Source organism: Misgurnus anguillicaudatus, chromosome 10 (assembly GCF_027580225.2).
Source record: "Misgurnus anguillicaudatus chromosome 10, ASM2758022v2, whole genome shotgun sequence".
NCBI classification, from domain to species: domain Eukaryota; kingdom Metazoa; phylum Chordata; class Actinopteri; order Cypriniformes; family Cobitidae; genus Misgurnus; species Misgurnus anguillicaudatus.
Window position 1 is genome coordinate 39,250,806 of NC_073346.2, and position 22,311 is coordinate 39,273,116.

The 22,311-nt window shown below is 37.8% G+C and overlaps 1 protein-coding gene across 1 annotated transcript in view; it reads left to right on the forward strand.

Annotated features, from left to right (window-relative positions):
• iglon5 (IgLON family member 5) overlaps nt 1–17,989 on the forward strand; it is a 216,740-nt gene extending 198,751 nt beyond the window's left edge. The window contains exons 5-8 of the mRNA XM_055211414.2: nt 5,870–6,001; nt 8,505–8,625; nt 8,730–8,881; nt 15,660–17,989. Coding sequence (XP_055067389.1) covers nt 5,870–6,001; nt 8,505–8,625; nt 8,730–8,881; nt 15,660–15,760 — 506 coding nt within the window. The 3' untranslated portion in view covers nt 15,761–17,989. The remainder of the gene's footprint in view (nt 1–5,869; nt 6,002–8,504; nt 8,626–8,729; nt 8,882–15,659) is intronic.
• Nucleotides 17,990–22,311: the final 4,322 nt, after the last annotated feature.

The following is a 22,311-nucleotide window of genomic DNA, read 5'->3' on the forward strand; positions in this document are numbered from 1 at the left end:
GATGACATCACACAGCAAACTCATACCTGTCCGCTACTGACGTATTAGCACCCAATCCCGAGTGACAGATGATACACCCACTCCATCTTCAATAGATGTCCAATGAGTGACTAACAGAGAGCCCACACGTCTACAATGACAGAACATAGGCATTAGTCAAATGTCAAACTGAATAATTTAGTCCAATACATTTTAGAAAATGGCAACCATGCAGGAGTTAAGAGGTCTTCTCGGATCTAAAGAAATGTACCCGACACTAAATTACCCAAATCCAAAGTGCATCAATCTTTTTTTTTAAAGAAAGAGACAAACCAGAGAAAATTATTCCTGAGTCCGCCTTGACCGAGTGGCAATTTATTTTTAACCTGAATGTATATGCACCAACGTGTGTGCTGTCTGCAGCCTCACACGCACCAGTCAGGCAGAAAGAAACCAGAAAGAGAGAAATAGCAGCCATATCACCCTGTAGCCCAAGACAGCTTGCCCAATGAAGCTAGGCAGGGCTGAGCCTGGTCAGTACTTGGATGGGAGACCACCTGGGAAAACCAGGTTGCTGCTGGTAGAGCTGTTAGGGAGACCAGCAGGCGGTGCTCACCCCAGTATAGTGATGGGAACACTATACTGTCAAAAAGCACCATCTTTCGGATGAGACGTTAAACTGAGGTCCTGACTCTCTGTGGTCGTTAAAAATCCCAGGAAGTCATTCGAAAAAGAGTAGGGGAGTGGCCTGGCATCCTGGCCAAACTTGCCCATTGGCTTACTAATCATCCCCATATATACTAATTGTCTATATCACTCTGTCTCCTCTCCACTAATAAGTTGGTGTGTGTTGGGCATTCTGGTGAAATATGGCTGCCGTTGCATCATCCAGGTGGTGCAACCAATGTGCAGGTGGTGGTCGAGGACATTCCACTTTGAGGTGTGCAGAAAAGCGCTATATAAATGTAAGGAATTATTATTAACCAATTGATTTATTTTCATTTGTTATCTGACAACGACACCAATGTAACCGCTAAAATGTGCATTCAGAATTGATTGGCAGGTCTGGCTCAACGAAAATTATGACCACAAGCCACACAATGTCGCAGCGCTCATGGCAAACAAGTAGGTGTGGGAAAAGGACTTGATACACACCCAAAAGATATTTCGGGTCTTCTCAGGTCCGTTCGACAAAAATACATAAATACATAAAAACAAATCTGGCTTTTTCCATGTTTAAGTGCTATAATTGGGTTCCCAGTGCTTCTATCAACCTAGAAAAAGTGAAAAAGATCAACCCAGTAACTTAGTTTTGGTAAACCAGTCTCTGCAAGCACGTGAAAAATTATGTCATTGAAATTTGGCTCTCCTTATGATGTCATAAGGAGATCTTATTATAATAATACCACCCCTTAATCCCCACTATCCAACCACGGCACTGCCATTTAGTTCAAAGAGAGAAAGAGAAAATAATTGACAGCACAATTGAGTTTCAATTGCAACAAACCACCATCATTGCGATCAGTGGTGTATAATACTTAAGTATTTTAGTTACATTTTCCAAGCATCTATGCTTTATCAGAGTGTTTGTCTTGGGAAAATTTTTTACTTTTCTTTACTAAAAAATGTTCACTACATTCTAAAGTGAATCATACTGTGTATTCATTATATATTGCATATTAAAATTGATTTAATGCCTAATTACATAAAAATTGTGTACTTTTACTTTCTTGAGTAAAAGTACGAAAAAAAAATTTACTTAAGTAAAAGTACAAAAAATTACTAGATGTTTAATGTACTTAAATATTAAATATAAACCAAAAACTTGAAATTATGAAATGTCGTGGAGTAAAAATTATGATAATATGTTTTGGAATGTTTGTTTTCCAAAGAAAAACACTAATAAAATACGAATAATTGAACATTTACTTTTATGTAGAAAGTAAAAATACTTAAGTACTACAACTCTGATTGCGATCAGCTCATTTGCATTTTAAATGACACACCCAAAACGCCACATTTTTGCTCACATCTACATAGTGTCAATTTTAACATGTTGTAATACATTATCTGTGGGGTATTTTGAGCTAAAACTTCACATGTGTACTCTAGGGCAACCAAAGATTTATCTTAAAAAAGTCTTGTGACACGGCCCCTTTAAATTACCCAAGACCTGATGCTGCTAGTATTACATCCGATATTGCACATGTGAAACTTTTAGACCCGAATCCGCTTGCGTATCAGGTCAGACCTCGTGTTTTCAGATCTAAGTGGATCTGTGAAGACCTCTAGAGTGAATCTCTAAATTACTCTTTTTTTGTTCACAGCACATTTTTGCTGAGAAAAGTATTAGTGACTGGAGAGATTTTTAGTGAACTGTCGACAGGCGTCCTGTGTTTTATGGTCTTTAAACTGCTGCTTTTAAAAGGTGTCTTCTCTCTACACCGTAATGTATGAGGTACTATTGAACTGCAGGGCTGATAGGAGCAAGAAAGAGACAGACTGATATTAACATCGAGCCAAGACATGAACCTCTGTTTTTGTGATTTTCTAGCACCTCAGACAAGCTGTCAAGGTCCAAAAAAGAGAAATCACCGCATTAACAACTGTAGAGCTCGGCGCCAGAGCCCAACAGATCAATGATTCAATTCCCAGAAGATGGCATTAAATGCTATAATGTATAGCATGAACGCACTGTACGTTTTTCAAATATTAAAAGTTAATGCGGGTAAATAGACCTCAGGTTTATAGTGCTAATATAAATAGTGCTTTTTATAGTGCTTTTTCAGAGACGAACAGCAACATGAATTAAGCCCACAGAAAATAAAACAGATTTTAACCAGGAGTGCATAAAGCAAAGCCCACATTTAACCAGCTGTGATTTTTTTTTAGCAAAGCAGAAATGCGTACAGCAACATGGGAATGGGGTGGTCACAACTGTGAGAAATAAAAACAAATACCATCCATTAGTATGAATCAGCCTCAGCTCGACCCTTACGGGACGTACCCGTCTCTTTACCTGTAAATGTTTTGTTTGGGTTTTTTGGTCAGGATAAGATTATTTATCCCCCGAGCGATTTGTAATGGTGCTCAGACAGCCTGACGAAGATGTCAGAAGGTAAGGATATTTATTACGCTAATGGAATTAGTGAATACAGTCGCTGTAAACCCCAGCGTGTGCTCGGTCGTGTGGCGACTGCAGCTGCAAATAATCCTCTTCAGTTCAGTAACTGCGACTAATAATCCCCCGAAATAATCTTCAATTAGAAAAGGTGCCATGAAGTCCCCGTGGTTGTGAATTATAAGGTGTGCGGTTTACCTTTGCCTCGATTGGCTGAATACTTACAAGTGTATTATTCTGGTTGTCAAATGGATTTTGATGTGTTGTTCAGCAGTCTGACTATTGCAGTTCAAAAAGAGCACACAATTCTACCATGAAGACATTAATACTCTTTAAGACGTTTTTGTTTTTGTTGTATTAATATCCCACTTTCAGCAGCAAAACCATTTTTCCCCTTGTATGTGAAGATTTGTGTTGCGTCTTTTTCGTTTCTCTAAGGGGAAGAAGCGCCTCAGAGGTGCAAGATAGTCTCTTTGTAGTTCACAATGGTTGTAAATAAAGTTTGGTGACCCATTGGCAACCAAACATTTCTGTGATGGTTATGATGAACAGTGGAATGCTACTCCACTGTTTTTGACATCTTCATGCGTGATGACGTTTAAAGTCCCCGACAAAGTCTGTAGTCCCATTTAGCAACTTGTTCGCAACCACCTTTTTAACTCGTTAACCCGCCATTGACAAGAAAATGCTTCCCTGGCAATGATGATTTTTTTCAGCAATCCATATTTCTGCTATTATCCACTAGGTGGATAATAGTTATTTAGCAGTTATTTGAGCACCCCTAGTGGCACCCAAATCAATTGCAAAAATAACTAAAGTTCACAAAACCTGACCTCTCACCGGTTAAATATTAATTTTAAAGCTGTATGTATTTGTGCTATACAAAATATTTAGTTTGTTTAAAGAAAGATTTAAAGGATTAAAAGGTCGTGTAGTTGTGTGTCCTGGCAGATGCTAAGGTACGATTGCTATGCTGTTGATAGACAGACAGTCACAGGTAATCTTTGTGATGCCAACATTATGGGCTCTATCATACACCCGGCCCAATGCAGCGCAATGCACGACGCAAGTGTCTTTTGCTAGTTTCAACCCGGCGCAATAATTATCATGTTTAGCGCCACGTTATTTAAATAGCAAATGCATTTGCGCCCAATTTTTGACCCATGGGCGTTCTGGTCTAAAAAATGAGGTGTGTTCAGGCGTATTGTTGGCCCGTTGCTATTTTGAGGCAACTAAAATAGACTACGCCATTGAACAACAAAAACCTGGTCTAAAGTCAATGGCGTAATAATTGCTTTTGTTATTTAATGAGCGCGTTCGTAATATGGGACGACAATGCGCGTTTGCTTATCACTCACATGGATGCGCAGCAGCACACAATTTTTTAAAATATGAAAAATTAAAATGTAAAAGATTATTATTGAGTCTCTTGGACCTAAACGAGCACCGATTACGAGGTGTTAGAAGGTGTAAAGAGCTGCTTCATCTCTAGCCTGGTAAGTAATTAAATGTTTTGCTTTAAACAAATGTTAAATGTTGTTTTAAATGCTACCCCACTGATTTATTGTATATAATGACTCTGTACTTGTGGATATGATGATTTGAGAAACATTTATGCCTTAAAAAATTCATGCCGCTGTCCGAGTGCTGAAATGGCTCTCCGCACGATGGTAAATTCTTTATCTCTTGTTTGTTACAAATAAAGTATTTTTAGAGTACAAACCTTTTCTTACATACTTATTTTTTGATGATGTTGGATATTCATACAATTACAGCAATTAAAAGCCTGCTATTTTTACTTCCATGACTAGGAGAAAACGACTTTTAAATGTTTTAATCCAAAAAATATCAATTTCAATAAAAACGAAAACAACACATTATTTAACATTAATTTTAAACTGGTGGTCTTCTTCCTCCGCTTAGTTTTTCAGTTTACAAAGTCCGTCATCTAAATAGGGATTAGACATAGTGCCAGCACAACTGGCTTTTAAATGGGATGAGAGCTGAGACTCTTATTGGTTTATTGCATGTTATGCCCAAAACACACCTATTAGTCATTACAAGAAAGGAACAACCCTTTTCGACCGTGTGCTCGGTGCACAAACCTTTTTTCCTGTCGTTAAATTAGCAAAAGTGGATTCGGACACGCCCGTTTAGACCATGCGCCGTGCGCTTTAGACAATGCGCTTAGATCGTTAAAATAGGGCCCAAAGTTTTGAAGTTTAAAACACACACACACCCTGCCATTGGTTGCCGATTAGGTAGTCGTGCCCGAGATCCAATCCATTGGTTGAGTTATTGGTGTTATTATCCACAGTCAAACAAACTGCAGCAAATGACACTTTAACACTACATGAATAAATCTAAAAGCATTGAGTGAAAAACTAAAACTACATCATATGTTTCTTTAAGTGATTTAGTCACAGTTGAGGAGTTAATGTAGCCCAGATGAGGTCATTTGAACATTAAACCTGCTGAATTTCGCACATCACCACTGCGCCCCTGGGCAGCGCATTCAACAGCCGATTACTCCGGAGGGACTGTGATGTAGTACACGAACTGAAAGTCGCTTCGTGTAAACACCGACCACGAGATGAATAATTTTCCATGGTGACTGCTGTAATGTCCGTAGGCCTTTTTGTGCAACATAACAATGTGAAGCAATACTCTAGTGCACCTGCTTTTTTTGAGCATCTACATTGGCTATTACATCCACTGTGCATTATGACGCTCTGCGTTCATCACCTTGCTTGTCTTCTGACTTTGCAGATGGTCTCATGAGCGAGGGGGAATTTCTGGAAATCACTGAGATCAAACGCCACCAAGCAGAAGAATTCGAATGCATCACCAACAATGGCGTCGCTCCTCCAGACACCCGGCGTGTCAAGGTCACCGTCAACTGTAAGTCACGTCCAACACACACTGACATTTTAATGTGCTGTTTTCACAACGCTCTATGGAGCTGTAATAAAATCAGGAATTGAATTGCAGTTGGCTGTGTGTACAGTTCGACTTGTTTAACCTCCTAAGACCTGGATGTCCACAGCTGGCTGACATCACATTTTTTTTTTGTTTGCACCATAATACTTAATTCTGTGTAACTGCAACCTTTTGTACACAAACGTGGACAATTACACTGCTTCATGTTCAAAGAAAAATATTTGGTTATTATATTTATTGGTTCTTCCTAATCCCAAAATAGCTGAAAGAAATCTGAAAAAAAGACAAACCAAAGCTCGGGTCTTAGGAGGGTTAATCATTTCTACAGAAGTGTAGTTTTTGTTGAAGTAAAACCTAATTATTTTTCAAGACCAAAATCATGCTTTTGACTAACTTCTATTTACCAGGAATGTTTTTTTTTACACTTAAAATGTTTGTTTCAGAAGTTGAGTGTATTTCATTACTTAATAACATTATTGTTTTTTTTAACATTATGCACTTTTATAGTTGAACTATTAACATTTAGCTCTTGCAATGTTAAAAGTGGACATTTCACAAGACCTTTTTAAGATGTCAAATAAATCTTTGGTGTCCCCAGACTACGTATGTAAAGTTTTAGCACAAAATATCTCATAGATAATTTGTTATAACATGTTAAAATTGCCACTTTGTAGGTGTTAGCAAAAATTTACCGTTTTGGGTGTGTCTTTTTAGATGGAAATCAACTAATCTTTTTAATTAATGCCAATTATCCCCTTCTGACATCACAAGGGGAGCCAGATTTCAATTAGCTATTTTTTCACATGCTTGCAGAGAATGGTTTATTAAAACTAAGTTACTGGGTTGATCTTTTTCACATTTTCTAGTTTGATAGAAGCACTGGGGACTTATAGCAGTTAACCATGAAAAAAGTCAGATTTTCATGATATGTCCCTTTAAACTGCAATTTTTTTAAATATAAAAAAATATATAAGTTAAGGGTTTCCTGCAGAAAATTTGTTAGTTAAGGTGGTAGGGTTGGGCGGGGGCGGGGCAGGGGAGCATGGCAATCAAAGGGGCGGGGCATATGCCTTATGATTAAAATTTAAATCTTTTTTATTTAAAACACTCAAATAAAACTTAATTTTGAAGAAACTATGACAGAAAATGAACACATACTAGATTATAAATTAATTAAATGTTTTTACCTCTAACGGAAATAGCTGCGTGATGAAGTGAAACTAAATGGTTAATAAACACATATTGAAGCAGATGTTGCAGAACGTCTGGCGAACGATGATAGATAGCGCAATTTTTTTTTAACTGTTAAGCGTCGCCGTCCCGAATACGGGACACCTAAGTTTGCATTAATACTGTTGATGTAAATTTTAATCTATCACTACAAACTATATATCGTTGGAAAGGTCTAAGCCTCCAGAATAGATATTTCAACAGTGTTTTATAAAATAAATTATGTAGGGAGAGTAATTGATTCATTTATGAAGAGAGTGTGCCTCAAAAAATTTCTTTTCTGCTAAATGTTACTGTCCCACCAGCAGGACGACTACATTTACTTCAATGTTTGAATATGAATTCTTATCTAATCATGGCAAACTGTATATTGTTTGAAAGCTCCAAGAGTGTAGATTTAACTCAATAGGGTGGGGTGATGCTTTAAATGTTAAACGGATTATTGCCCACTATTAATTACATTATCTTAAAGGAGTGTAACTACTGTAGCATGTAAATAACGCAAGCAAGAGCGCTCAACAATTATATCTAATCAATAGGCACATGAAACCTAGCTAGCAGGTTGCTCAAATAACAAAATCACCTGCTAACTTACTTTACATTTGCAAGAACTATAGACTAATACAATAACAGGCTTAAATAAACCCAAAACATAAGTCCACTTACGTATCTCACAGTGTTTTATCAACTGGCTACCCTCCAGACATGACGGATCATTTCGGCCGTGTGGCGCACGTGCCCGCTTGCGGTGAAAAAAGCGTCCGCGCTATTCTTCGAGATCCACTTGATGGCCCTTTTTGCTGCTAATTTTTTTTTTTTTTTTGAAGGACCTAGTTAAAGCGTTAGGGTTTACCAGCTTAGGCGGGCCGCCCGAACTGAAAAGTGCTGCTGAAGTTTTCAGTAATTCAAAGACAAAATACTGGATACAAGATGTGTGCATCTTTTTTTGAAAATGCATGTTTTTTTAATATATGACCTATAACAAAAAGTAACAAAAACAACAGAAGTTACAACATATATTATAATAGATAAACGTTTGGCCCGCATCATATTTATTTTTTTTTAAATCTGGCCCTCGAAGATTCCTGACCTAGACAGTCAAATGACAGCTATTGCTTGCTGGATAGCCTGATACTTGCCTCTTATTTTAGCTATTTTGCATCCAACCAATTTACAACCCAAATATATACTATATCCTATAATCTTTGTACTTTTTACATCCTCGTGTTTCTAGACCCACCAGTAATTACAGATGTAAAGAATATGCCTGCCCAACTGGGGAAAACTGCCATTTTACGTTGTGAAGCCATGGCTGTGCCCACAGCTTCGTTTGAATGGTACAGAGATGACAGAAGGTAAGATTACTGTACGTGCTGTGAATCATGGGAAATGACACATGACGGTTTAGTGTGAAGTCACCTCCTCTAATGTGCGATCTTTCATATTATTTCTTTCCCAGGCCGGTAGAGAGCGATAACTCGCTGAAGATAAAGAACGAGAAAACACGTTCCCTGCTGCTTTTCACCAACGTCACAGAAAAACACTTCGGCAACTACACCTGCTTCGCCTCCAACCGGCTCGGCGCTTCCAACGCCAGCATGTTACTCTTCAGTAAGTGAAAAAGTCTGAAAGGACTTTCCTCTGTACTTTGCAAACATTCATAAATCTAAAAAGGCATAAAGTCAAGGATAAATAAACAGCCTGCAGGTAGTGACTTTCCACTGTACAAAACAGATGAATGTGCAACTCTTTACCGGAGGCTGATAATGGCAGTGTGTCTATTGATGGTGCTTAAAGGCAAATGATCTGGTGTGCTTACCAAAGTGCATCGTTTCTTCCCTCTTTAATAATGCATAACTCAAGCTTTACTGTAGTTTAACCCCACTGTGAAGTATTTTTAAAGTTTCTGACTATGATGCATGCGGGCTACAGCAGCGTGTATACTGTTGAGACCTTCGAATCATCTGGGAAATGTCTGCGTATGAGCTCAAAGGCAATCTTTACGATGTGATGTGTGCGCGAGTGATTTTGGCAAGATATAAATGGATGCGTTTGGCAGTTTAATATTTCTTTCCCAGGAAAGAAACGCAAAGCTTTTTAGTGCCGTTGCAATAAAATGAAGAGCAAAAGAAGTGCTTTTGGTGTGTAATTGATGCTTTTATGTATTTAAGCATTTTTGTCTTGCCAGAAATAATCATTGGAATTGTCTTTTATAGCACAAGCTTGTCAGCTCATAAATCCGTTCGCCGATTTTACAATGAATAACATTCAGATTTAAAACATATTTATGATCGTCTCTACGTCACTGGTAATGATAATGGGGTGCGCGTGCACGCTCATCGTAAATATGATCATTTCAACCTAAATTGAAGGAATCGTAAGTGTACACTCAGGCCAAGTCAAATTTATTTATGAACGTTATGTTTCATTGCATCAAAGCCACTTTACAAGACAAAAAATGTATTACATTTATAGTATATATAATAAAATGTATAGCATTGTTGCAAATTTTATTGTCCTTGTAAATAGATTATAATCTAATGAATGCTATATACTTTTTCATTGACTATCAAACATGCAGTCAATTAATATAATAAATATAATTTAATAACTGGTGTTATGCTGCGTTCACACCAGCCGCGTTAATGCACGTCTGGAGGTCCTCCGGTGCAAATGAGGCATTTAGCAAGGCGCAGTAGATGCGATTCCGCTTCATTCGCGCGTCTAGTTCACACGAATGGTGCGAATTGAGCGTTGCCGCAAGAAACGCGCAAGTTGAAAAATTTGAACTTTAGTGGAAAAAAGCGCTGTGTTAACCAATCAGGAGCTTGCTCTAGTAGTGACATGATTACAGGAAGCGAGCGGAGTCACAGAAGCCCCTCCCATGATGCAAATTTCTGCGTGAATGTCTCAATGTCTAGAATTTCACACGCGGCTTTCACACGCCCATGAAGCGAGTAAACGCCTCAAACCCGGGTGGTGTGAACCCACAGTTATATTAAATTAGACATGCCTTTCCATCTAACAAGGAAATGGCTCTTAAAAGAAGAAAAAAAATGATGTATGTTAAGCAAGAGTTTGACATTGCATAAGATATCTGCAATAATACCACGAACAGCATATAGAATATATAGCAACGTCATTAAGGCATCGAGAAATGATCACAGCCTGAATCTGAATGCTGAAAAAAATCTCCCTTCTCTAAATGATATGTATAGGAAAAGTATAATTAAACATTGATTCTTGGTTTGAGAATATTGATAATGCATCACAAGATACAAAAATGCAATACTATTGAATTTCTCCCTCTCCTCCTTAAAGATGCATTGTGTAACTATTATCGACAGAAATGCAATATAATATGCATAACTAAATTATCAGTGGTGTATAAAAACCTTACATAATGAACGGTATTGTTTTTCATTACCTTTGAATGAGCCATTTTTATCTACATAATACACCGCGGATCCACTTACATGAAAGCGACCATTTCACGCCACCATGTATCAACAAGAGCCCTAAATGGACAAACTGCTTATAGAGCACATTTTGTCACTACGTTGTCTCCGACGATGACTTGTTTGTCCTGTAGTGGCTGCCGTAGCTTCTCTATGCGTTTTGAAAGAGAGGGGTTAACTGAGGACTGAGCCGTGGGTTGCAATTCACAATCTAACCACTAGATGCCACTAAAAATTTACACAGTGGACCTTTAAAGACATCAGACTAATTTCTAATGGGGTATACACACCAACCGCGAGTTCAACGATTTGCACAAGTAGATTACATAGAAAATCAATGCAAAGTCGGGATAAGACGCGTCCTCACGCGGGGCGATGCGAGTGACGCAAATTGGGCGGCTATTCACCTCAAACGCGGCTTCGAATTTGCGCAAGTTGAAAATATTCAACTCAAGCAAAAAATTTGCATGACACAAAGTTAAATCTCGCGAGTAATCTAGAGCGAGCAACACGATGCTACCCGTTTAATGTGTACGTAGCATAAAACATTTTTAATTGTAGAAATCTGGTTCAGGTTTTTTTTTTTTGCTGTTGCAGAGATTGTTTTCATGAATCTGTCAGGAATTAGGGACTTTTATTTTATAAATGAAAATTGCTTACAGGTGTTTCTTTGCTGAATATATTTGACCTCAATTGTTTCATTGTTTTCTTCAGCAGTAGCTCCTAATTTTTCTTATTTAATTAGTAAACATAAATTGAGATTTTATTGTTGATTTCATGAAACCAAGTATAAACAACCAACAAGTGTAGCAGTTGTGTCATAACAGCCCAGCAGTAATAAATGATGGTGTTACCAATAGTACGGTAAGATTTCCAGTTAAACTTCATTACCTTCCTAAATCTTATTTTTAATCTCCTAAAATGGTTCGCCACAGTTTTTGGGTTAATTCTTTTGAGACAGTGTGTTAAATTAAAAGTTTTCAAAGAAAATATCCAGTTGAACAAGGCTTGTTTTTCATAGATTTTAATTTTACAGTACATTAGCAGGATTAAGTTAGTAGGACTTAATTGCATTAAAAAGCATCACATTAGACTTTTTTAACTAAAGGAAACCAAAAATGGTGCTTTTAGAAAACACACACAGAGGTTGCACAATGTTAACTACTGTAAGTAATCTGCAAAATAGTACAACTTCCAAGAGAGAGGATTCAGACTCCTGACCAGACTAAGTAAACAAAGCATTCATTGGAAACATTAGCTGAATATGACATTGAATACCAAGCTCTTGGCAAAGTGAAATGTGCTGGAGTGAGTCAAGAAGAGAGGCGGGCCGGGTCGAGGTGAACCCTGTATTTATGGGACGGAGCCAAAACATTTCTACACTGAGGGATGTTATATAGTGTGGACTGAACACAGTGCTGTGTAGGAGAGAAAGAAATACTGATCATGTCATGCTTTTATCTCACCGAACAGAAATGCTGCACAGTTTGGATAAAATTCACTCAATTTATGGACAAAATGCTTTGTGATTTTGCATACTTATAGAAAACCCTCGAATAGGGCTTGGTGATGTAGATAAATTATATTTCAATGTTTGTTCAGCCTTTTTCTGATATCAGTATACAGTATGTTGATATTTGTTCTGAATTTGAAAATATAAGTATTTTGTTAAAATAACAATCAAGGTCACTTGACGCGCAGAACACATATTTTGAAATTACGAACCACACACATGACAGGCTACATACATGTTGTGACGAACTTCGCATCGAGCGCCCTCGAAAAAAGAAGTCGCCGGCCGCCACTGGTTAACAGAATATATACATGTAGCATGTGGTTTTGGCTCTATCATTCAAAAAATATTTAAGGTACTAGGGCTGGGTATTGTTAGGAATTTCACAATTCGATTCAATTTCAATTCTTGAGGCTTCGATTCAATTCGATTCGATTCAATTCAATATTGATTTACTCGATTCAATAATAAGTAAATACACAAGCAATTAAGTACCTGAGTATATTTTTAAATAATGTGTGTAGTATTACTAATGTTTGATCACGTTGATGGTGAAGGCTTGAAAGAAGTGCTGCTGTTTGCCATCTTTGATCTTTCTGTTTTGATAAAGCGCGTCTGGTACAACGCTGAACGCTCTCACTAGAGTGTTGCCCACAGCGGCGCCACTTGCCGGGGGGCAGAATCGATTCATAGGATTTGATGAATCGATATTGAATTGAGAAACAAATAATTGCAATGCATTGATGAATCAATATTTTTACCCAGCCCTATAAGGTACATGAATATTTTTTGACATAAGGTCATAAAAACATCTTAAATATAAATTATAAAACAGTAAGCAACATGTTTTGTTGAAAGTTTAACTTTTTCCACTCTTCATATGTCAAATCTGTACATCACTCACATGTACATCAAATGCAAAATCTGTGTTCCTCGTGTGCAGGTCCTCCTGCAGCTTCCAGTTTCTTTCAGCATTTTCAATCCATCTTTTCTTTTTTGCGGTTCATTATGTCGCCGCTGTTCCCCCCCCATCGTTTGTCCCACCGCATTTCCCGCTCTGTTGTGTTCGGTTACCATCAGACGCTTCATTCTTCACACTGTGATCCCCAGTGAGTGATTCCTGCTCTTTCTTTTCCTCTAGCAACTCTTTTTCATTATTTTCTCCCTTATTCTTTTTTCTCAATCTCTCATCCATTATCTCAGAGTTTTTTTTGTTAATAAGTCCTTGTCAGCAGTTAATTCATCTTCACTCGTCTGAATTTTTTCCTTTTCCTTAAGAATACATATTGTGAAAATCTGACTATTTCCAAGTGCTATAATTGGGTCCCCAGTGCTTTTATCAACCTAGAAAATGTGAAAAAGATCAACTCAGTAACTTGGTTTTGGTAAACCATTCTCTGCAAGCATGTGAAAAATAGCTCATTGAAATTGTGATGTCAGAAGGGGATCTTATTATAATAATACTGCCCCTTAGGGGCTCATTATAGTCGTGCGTAGGTCCTAAGGCGTAGCCCCGACAGTGCAGGTTCCGCAACGGTTTTCATTTATACTTTTGCATCGTCCTCCGCATCGATGTGCAAACACACGCGCAAACCGCTGGTAGGCAGTATCCACGTGTGTAACCACAGTAGCAGCGCGATCGTCAGAGAAGAAGAAGCTTGGCAAGTTAACCCACAAACGAAGAAGAAATAGCAACTTGTTGTGTATGATTTGAGAAGACCAGCAATGATGGAAGTAGATAAACAGCGACTTTTGATGCAGTTTGAGTTAGATCACTCCTCAACTTGGCTCATCTTTGTTTTCACCATCACAAACGGAAATATCTATGACGCAGTTTTTTACCTGACAGGAGGGGTTCTGATGGACCAATCACAGCGTTTGCGGTCCACGTAGATCTGACGCGCTGTTAAAATTTTTGCGAGGTGCACGTCAGGCTATGCAGAGCTACGCACATGCTACGGATAGCCTACGCCGACTATAAGAACTTACGCACAACTATAAATCGCCCTTTAATCTGCACTATCCAATTTTTGCTCGTACCTACAAAGTGGCAATTTTAACATGTTTGAGCTAAAACTTTACATACTCTGAGGACACCAAAGATTTATTTTACATCTTAAAGTCTTGTGAAATGTCTTTTTACACATGCCGTCCTTTCTTTGTTTTGATAATTGATCAACCAAACATTGTTTAAAATTAAGATGCAAATTATTCAAAACAAAATTCGATTTAAGGAAACTTTCTACAAAACAAAGTGGTCAAAAATTTTATCTGACTCACTGTCCTGACATACTTCCATTCAATGCCATGCCACGCCCATTATTACATTTACAGATCGCTATTTTCCTTTACAATAAATAGATTAAATTGAAACAAAACAAACAAATAATATTATATTGAACATAAATTTAAAACAAAAATACATTTTCTTAAATGCTACAACAAAGTCCCAATAGAATACAATAGAATAAATATTATGACGTTTATTTCAATAACTTGACGACATATTTGTATAGTTAGTTTAGGGCTTTTATGTCGAAATGAATGGATACTTCACTTTTGTTATGACATGCACAAAGATATAACCAATTATAATTCTTGACTTGTACATAGGATGTTTAACTCTTTCCCCACCATTGACGAATTATCTTGACGATGACCATTTTTTACGGTAATCTATTATTCCCCTATTATCCACTAGGTGGCACTCCTACCCAATATATAAAAACTCAAAACATTTTGTCGGGCAGCTTTTAAAAAACGCTGGCGGGGAATGGGTTAAGGCAGCCAAACAACAACGAGGCCAAATAGAATGAATTCTATTCAGTCCTTCGTTCCATTTAACTTTCATTCATGCAAATGCATCAGACTGGAAACGCAAGCTTGTGCAAAGATATCGTGCATTTTACTGCGTACTAAAATTAAAGTCTGGTGAACTCTGACCTGCAAATTAGTATCACGTATAAACGTCACGGTGTTAACTTTCTCTATACTTAAAAGCAAAGATGATTGAAGCGATCCACAGCCACATTCGTGGTTGTGGCTAGAAGGGATACAGCAACAACCAAAATCTTGTGAAATCTCACCAAATGAGCGCTGTTTTCTTCCTAATCCAACCCCCAACATCTCATGAGCTTTAGGTTGTAGCTGCATCCCATCTAACCAAAACACATATTCCAGCAACGTCTGAAAAATATCCAAGTCAAGGGTGACTTTTTTAAATTAAACTCTCATGCTAAGTAAATCTTTTGCACAGTACTGTATATGCACACATCATTGATCTTCTCAATGTATTTAGCTACTGTTTATTAATAGTTAGTTTCATATCTGCTTTTGCAAAACTGAATGCCACCACCTCGGTTTGCTGTTTAAAATCTCTTAAATCAGCTTCTGTCTGCTTCTCTCTCATCTCTTACAGTGCCTGGGGCGGTGTACGGCGGAGCGTCATCTCTTAACACCCGTTTATCAGGAGCCGGCCTTTGGTTCTGCCTATCCATCTCTGTTCTGATGAAGGTCTAAAACTGTCCTGCCTTTGGAAGGAGTCTTTAAAAACGAACCCATCACTGTGAACAAAAAGAAATTATGCATTGATCCAGGAGCCATCGCTACAGTACATCTCTCCCGTCATTCCTTCCTGTTTCCACCCCGCCGCATATCACCGCTTCATTCCCGTTTCCGGCGACGGTCACCTTTTAATGTCCAAACCCGATATGTGATGCAAGTTATGAAAAGTTCAACGGTTCGGTGTCTCTTGAAGTGCGTGCTGGACATGCTGTTTGTACTCCGTGGGTTGTGAATCTGTGAAGGTAACAGTGCTGACAATAATACGGTTACGTTGCTAAAAATCAGGTGACCCACTAGAAGTGTTTGTGGTGGATCACCAGCGACCGGTGACTCTCAGATCCGAGCGCAGAGGTCTGAGCCGATTGGCGGGGCGTTCTTACACGCGTAGCTACTATGAATGATGTCAAAGCCCATCTTTTCTTTCTAGCGAGGGGCGTACGTATCATCTCGAGCCCTTTAGAGGTCTCGACCCAAGGCGAACATCAGCACCTTCACTTCAGTCTATCCGAGAGTCCATCGAACGGTCCGTCACCCTCGGTGTAAATATATATGCAGTAGATGCACCCCATTTCCCATCGGGCTCTCTGTTTCAGCATTTAAGCTTGGAGGATATCGCTGCCTTCAAGTCATGTTGGAACGATCATATTTATGACACACACCTCAATGTCGTTGGCTGATCGTAAAAAGTTGTGAGTGTTGACTGTACAGTATGTTTCCTTGCAATTCATGTACTGTTGATGATGATGATCAGGCTTGCCGGAAATACTAAACATTTTGTCGATTTAAGAGGCGACCAAACTACGTATGTGGCTGCTCATCCGTTACTCTTTATTTTCACTATAAACGCTTCCGGTGACCGACATTTCATCTTAATTCTGATTTCAGACCTCATGAGTGTGATCTTACCATAAAGACTTGAAGGCAGCTGAAGTTTCTGGCGTCTCTTAAGCAGTTCATCGACTTCCTTGTTGCTTGTGGATAGCATGTACCGGTTAGAAATGTCCCTCTTGTGACCTCACTTCCTGCACCGACCCCCGTTTTAACCCCTGCACTGTGTACATTTTAATCTGCAAGGTTAACTGCTATTACTTTTCGGTGTTAATAATGATGACAATAATGATGATGATGATGATGATGTTAATAAGTATTTGAATAAATATGATAGTAATTCCATGTGAGAAAAAAAATGACAGAGCTGATCGCAAGCCATGTGTGTGAAAATATTTTGTACTAAAAATCCCATTCACTGAACGGCAAAAAAAATCGTTTTGTGCTCTGTTTTAACATGATAAACCTTTTTGAAATGGAAATAATTTGACAACGTCCGTAAAGAAAGCAATCACGGAAATGTAAGGGCACTTACACGCTAGCGAAAGACGGACACGTTTAATGGATAGGAATCCAGAAGATTTTATGAGGTCATCCAACAGAAATTGATCTCAAGTTTTGGTTACATACTCGATCTTAATATTCACAAATGCTGTGTTTATCCTCTGGATTCGTCCGCAATAGGGGTGGGCCATAAACTGTTAGCTATTATAATGGGTAGAGATTTCGAGGTTATGCACCCAAATCACCTTACTGTGCACGTGGTCGCTGATGTTAAGCCATTAAAACACAAACAACAGAGCTAAATGCGCGCGCTGTTTCTGTATGAGAGTAGCATGCAAGTTGCGCATCTGCTGATCGTTGAGCTCGTGAGCATTTTTTATTGGCCTTACATACACATATGCGCAAAAAATTCCCATCTTTGCAATTATCCTAATAAACACGACAATTAACTGTAGGTCTTAAGAAAACGTAAAAAGCTGAAAAAGAAAACTCATCCGGATTTTGGTCTTAAAGGGGAAGTTACCTAATTTTGCTCCTGTCTGTCAGTCATGTTACTCATCTCTTAGCGGGCGTGCACACCAAGGCATTTACTTTGAAGTATGTTTTTAATTGTTTCCAATGGAAGCGTCACGCTTTTCAAAAATGCCAGCAGCTGGAAGTTTTTCCACGCTCAGCGCTGAGTGTCCAGTAACTTTGGGTGAAAAGTTCAGCTCGACAATGTCACATTTCACTCGACTGTCCAATCACAATGGAGGATGGGGGGACAAATATCGAAATAACAAATATCAAAATTGTTTAACTCATTCCCCGCCAGCCTTTTTTTTTGTCAAAGTTGCGCGCCAGCATTTTTTGTGATTTGCCTTCCATGAAAATTTTATTCTAAAAATATATAAACATACAAATAAATCAAATAAAAGAACAGACCCTCTGCTTTCAAACAAACAATAAACAAACAAACAAAATGGGGAAAAAAACCTTTCATCCTATCTATATTTTTTCTCTGCTTATAAACTCTTAAATATGGGAATTTTTCTTCAAAAATTCTAATTTTTTAGCAAAAAGCTGAAATAGCGTATTTTCCGGACTATAAGTCACACTTTTTTTCATAGTTTGGCTGGTCCTGCGACTTATAGTCAGGTGCGACTTATGTGTCAAATTAATGACTAACATGAACCAAAAGAAAACATTACCATCTACAGCCACGAGAGGGCGCTATATGTTGCTCCTGTAGCCTACCCCTGAAAAAACTGTTAACTAAAACATTAACCTAAAGACAATGGAGAAAGACTTAACAAACAAAATGCCCCCCAAACGAATAGTAATTTTCTAAATAAATGCGACTTATAGTCCAGTGCGATTTATATATGTTTTTTCCTCCTCATGACGCATTTTTTGACTGATGCGACTTATACTCCGGAGTGACTTATAGTCCGGAAAATACGGTAATTGCATTTTTGTGAAGGAATTTTGTTAGAGATCAGATTCAGAACGATTTTTAAAACATAAACGGAGTGTAAAATTAATAATAAAAAAAAATGCTTCAGTTTTTTATAAATTGGGTAAGTGTGCCAACTACTTAGTATTACAAATAACCATAAAACTCATCAGGAACACGTTTTTTCATGCAAATGTTTTCTCTTAATTGACGACATAACTCGTCAATTGCGGGGAAAGAGTTAACGACTGATAAAGAAGTATTATGGCAACCTGAGAAAAAGCCGGCAAACGCAGTCCTTCAGTGTCCGCCTTGCGTTTTCAACTACATTTAAACGCTTACTGCTTTTTACTAAATCACTTTTCTACCTTTAATATATATAAAACATTTCACTCGACCGTCCAATCACAATGGAGGAGGGGTGGGACAAATATCAAAACCGGCACAAAACCGGAACTTAAGTTCTGTTTGTTTTTAATGTATACGTTTTTTGTGATGATGATGATGAAAATTCTATGTCATTGAAGATTTTAGTAACACAAAAACCTTATTAAAAGAAAAAGAAACCGTACCGTGATACATATCGTTATCAATATAAAATGAATCCTATGATGGTCATATCGCCCACCCCTAGTCCGCTTTATCTAGTATGTAGGTGCCCAAATATCATTTCAAATGTGTATGTGTACTGAATCCATGCTGTTGATGACTGTAATGTATGATAATAATCTGTTCTGCTGTAATAATGTAACATTCTGGCTCAATGACATAACCAAAACTATGTTGTCCTGCAGTTTCATGCAACATGTTGCTGTTACAAATGCGCAATATTTCTTAAAGATGATGACATATGAAGAATCAAAATAGGCCCTGCAGGTGTCAACAAACCGTTTTCAAATTGTAGACGTGATTTCAAGAGGCTGCGTTAGATTCTGTCAGTCGCCTTTTGACTTTTTCTTTCAAAAGAGAATCAGATTAGCGGAGATAAAGATGTAATTAGCCATCGACTGTGAGTCGCTAAGCAAGCGGACTGTCATCTTCTCGCTGTCCGCCATCTGGTGAGAGGCAGGACTCATAAATCAAACTCAGTCCAGGCTCTGACAGAATCCTCTTCAAGGACAGCTGTGTCTTTGACTCGCCGAGCTTAAGCCCGATGTGAAGTCCGATCTCCTACAGTCTAATTACTCGCCACTTAAGAGCACAAGGCGAAGAGACTTTGACGTAACGCAGCAGTGAGCATCGTGACACGCGGAGGATGCTGTGATACTTTATGTTATAACTGTTCGGTGACCCGGCACAACGGTCTTTCTGACCGTTCGGTTCGCAATCCTGTATATATATATACACTATAATATAATGTTGCGTCTCCCCCGCTAAGTGTCCCTTTATTTCATTTCAGCCAGCAATAACTTGGAAATAAAATTAAGCCCAATTTACACCATCTGATGGGTACCATGCCTTTATTATTAGGCTAACAAATTTGTCGCATTTGTTCGTCATGCCCAAGTGGAAGGAGATATTGCATACATTAAAAAATCTGAACATATCCTTTTAGATTGTAAATGAGAAAACTCATTCACTGCACCTGTGCAATTGTACAAAATTCGCATACTGGGCTTTTCGGTTTTATTTTCGAAGGGGTGCGTCCTGCGGTGTTTAGCTTCGGTTCTTTCAGATACACCTGAACCAGCTCATCAAGATCTTCACGATTACTTGAAAATTACAAGCAGGTGTTTAGCTGAGCTCAAATCTGTGGGACGTGACCCTTTAAAAACAAACTGAATGGCTTTGACTATAGCATGTTCAGGATATATTGGCCCAAAGAAAATGTACTGTATTAATGTCTGTACATTACCTACAATATCTAACCAAGTGGCATTTATTGTTAATTGTGATTAATCGTATACAAAATACAAGTTTGTGTTTGCATAATATATGTTTGTGACCTGTGTGTAATTGTTATTTGTATGTGAAACCACACACATGCATGTATAAATTTAAGAAAAATGTTTTATACACCCATTTTTTTAATTTATATATAATATAAAATATATATAAATATAAATATAAATAAATAAAATATTCATGTATGAATTAAAGAAACATTTATATTATATATATATATATATATATATATATAATCTAAATGTTTCTTTAATTCATACATGAATGTGTGTGTATTTGTATATACAGAGTAATACACACAGGACACACACATATATTGTGCAGGCATAGGCTTTTATTTTGTATGCGATTAATCGCGATTAATCGTTTGACAGCCCTGGTATATATGAGTTAAAATAATATATAATGATATAATAAATATGATAAATAATGTCTTGACACTTTCACATTATCCATGGATAGTAAAAGCATTAAAAATCATCTACAGCAGTGGTTCACAAACTTTTTCAGCGTGTGGCCCCCCTTGTATATGCTGCATTCCTTCGCGGCCCCCCACAATTTTTTTAATAACAAATTTGTTCTAAAACGTAACATTTTAATAAGACAAAACATATGAAAGTATACAAAGTAGTGCTGTTGGTTAGTAGCCTTATTTTTTTTTTAGGTTTAATTGCACAGAATTCATGATAAATTAATGTATTTTATGAAATGTCATAAAACTGGGTCCCCCCTGGCATCATCTCGCGGCCCCCCAGTTTGAGAACCACTGAACTAGACATTTGTTTACAGATGCTACTTGATTGGATAATTCATTTAATGTAACAGCTTAAGTGTTATCAAAGTATCCAAATACTTTTTGGGGCAACTATGGGTTTCAATTTGAAGCACAAAGGCAGGGCATGGGGGCAGCAGTAATATTTTTTGTTGTTCGTTCGATTTTTGTCCGCTTCTGTCTTATTCATATTAGCATCTCAAGGTCAACCAACTCAAATTGTGTACATGTGATCTCAAATATACGTAAAACAGAAAATGAGAGTGTATGATAAATTGTTGCAATTCTCAATGTGGGTATAAAGCATGTAAATGTTTGTTTTGGGTGAAGTTTGTTTGTTTTTTTTGGTTTGGTGTGAATATTGTGATGGAGCGCTGCTGATGTATATTTTGGGATGGCATTTTAGTATTGATGCGCTTGAGGTCCGGTGCGGAGGATGGACGGGTGTCTGGGATATCAGGACATACGGAGGTTGCATAGGTCTGACGTAATGGTGACGGAGAGACCTCAGCTCAGGGGAGATGGGATGAATGTTATTGGCCCTTCGTTAAGCTCCGCCCCTCTTGTATACGGTTTCAAGGAATGTGGCATTGCTATACATGCAGAAGAAACATCATTGTAGTGTATGATAACCCAGTATTGCAGTCTGTTAATCTACTTCAGTTACTGGGCCACTAGATGGCAGTGCCAAATCATGCTTTCTTTATATGTACAGTATACATTTCTAATAGTTTTAGTCACAAAAGAAATGATGTACAGTATTTATTCATAGCCCTAAAGCCATGATAGTATTATTTATTTATGTTTGCGCACAAAGATGCTCAAATTATTTATCCAGGAGTTTATTTACCCCTAAGATTAGTTTATCTTGTTGAAGAGGATTAGCTGGTTATCTAGATGTGCCCCCAACCACCAAAACCAGTTTGACCGCCTGACCAACTTTAGTTTAGTTGTTTAAAGCAGGGTTTGGTAATGTCTGACCAGCTGATTATTATCACGTTTGCATGTTTCTATTAGATTTCAGAGATATATGTACAGAGCAACTTTTGAAATGTTGTGCTT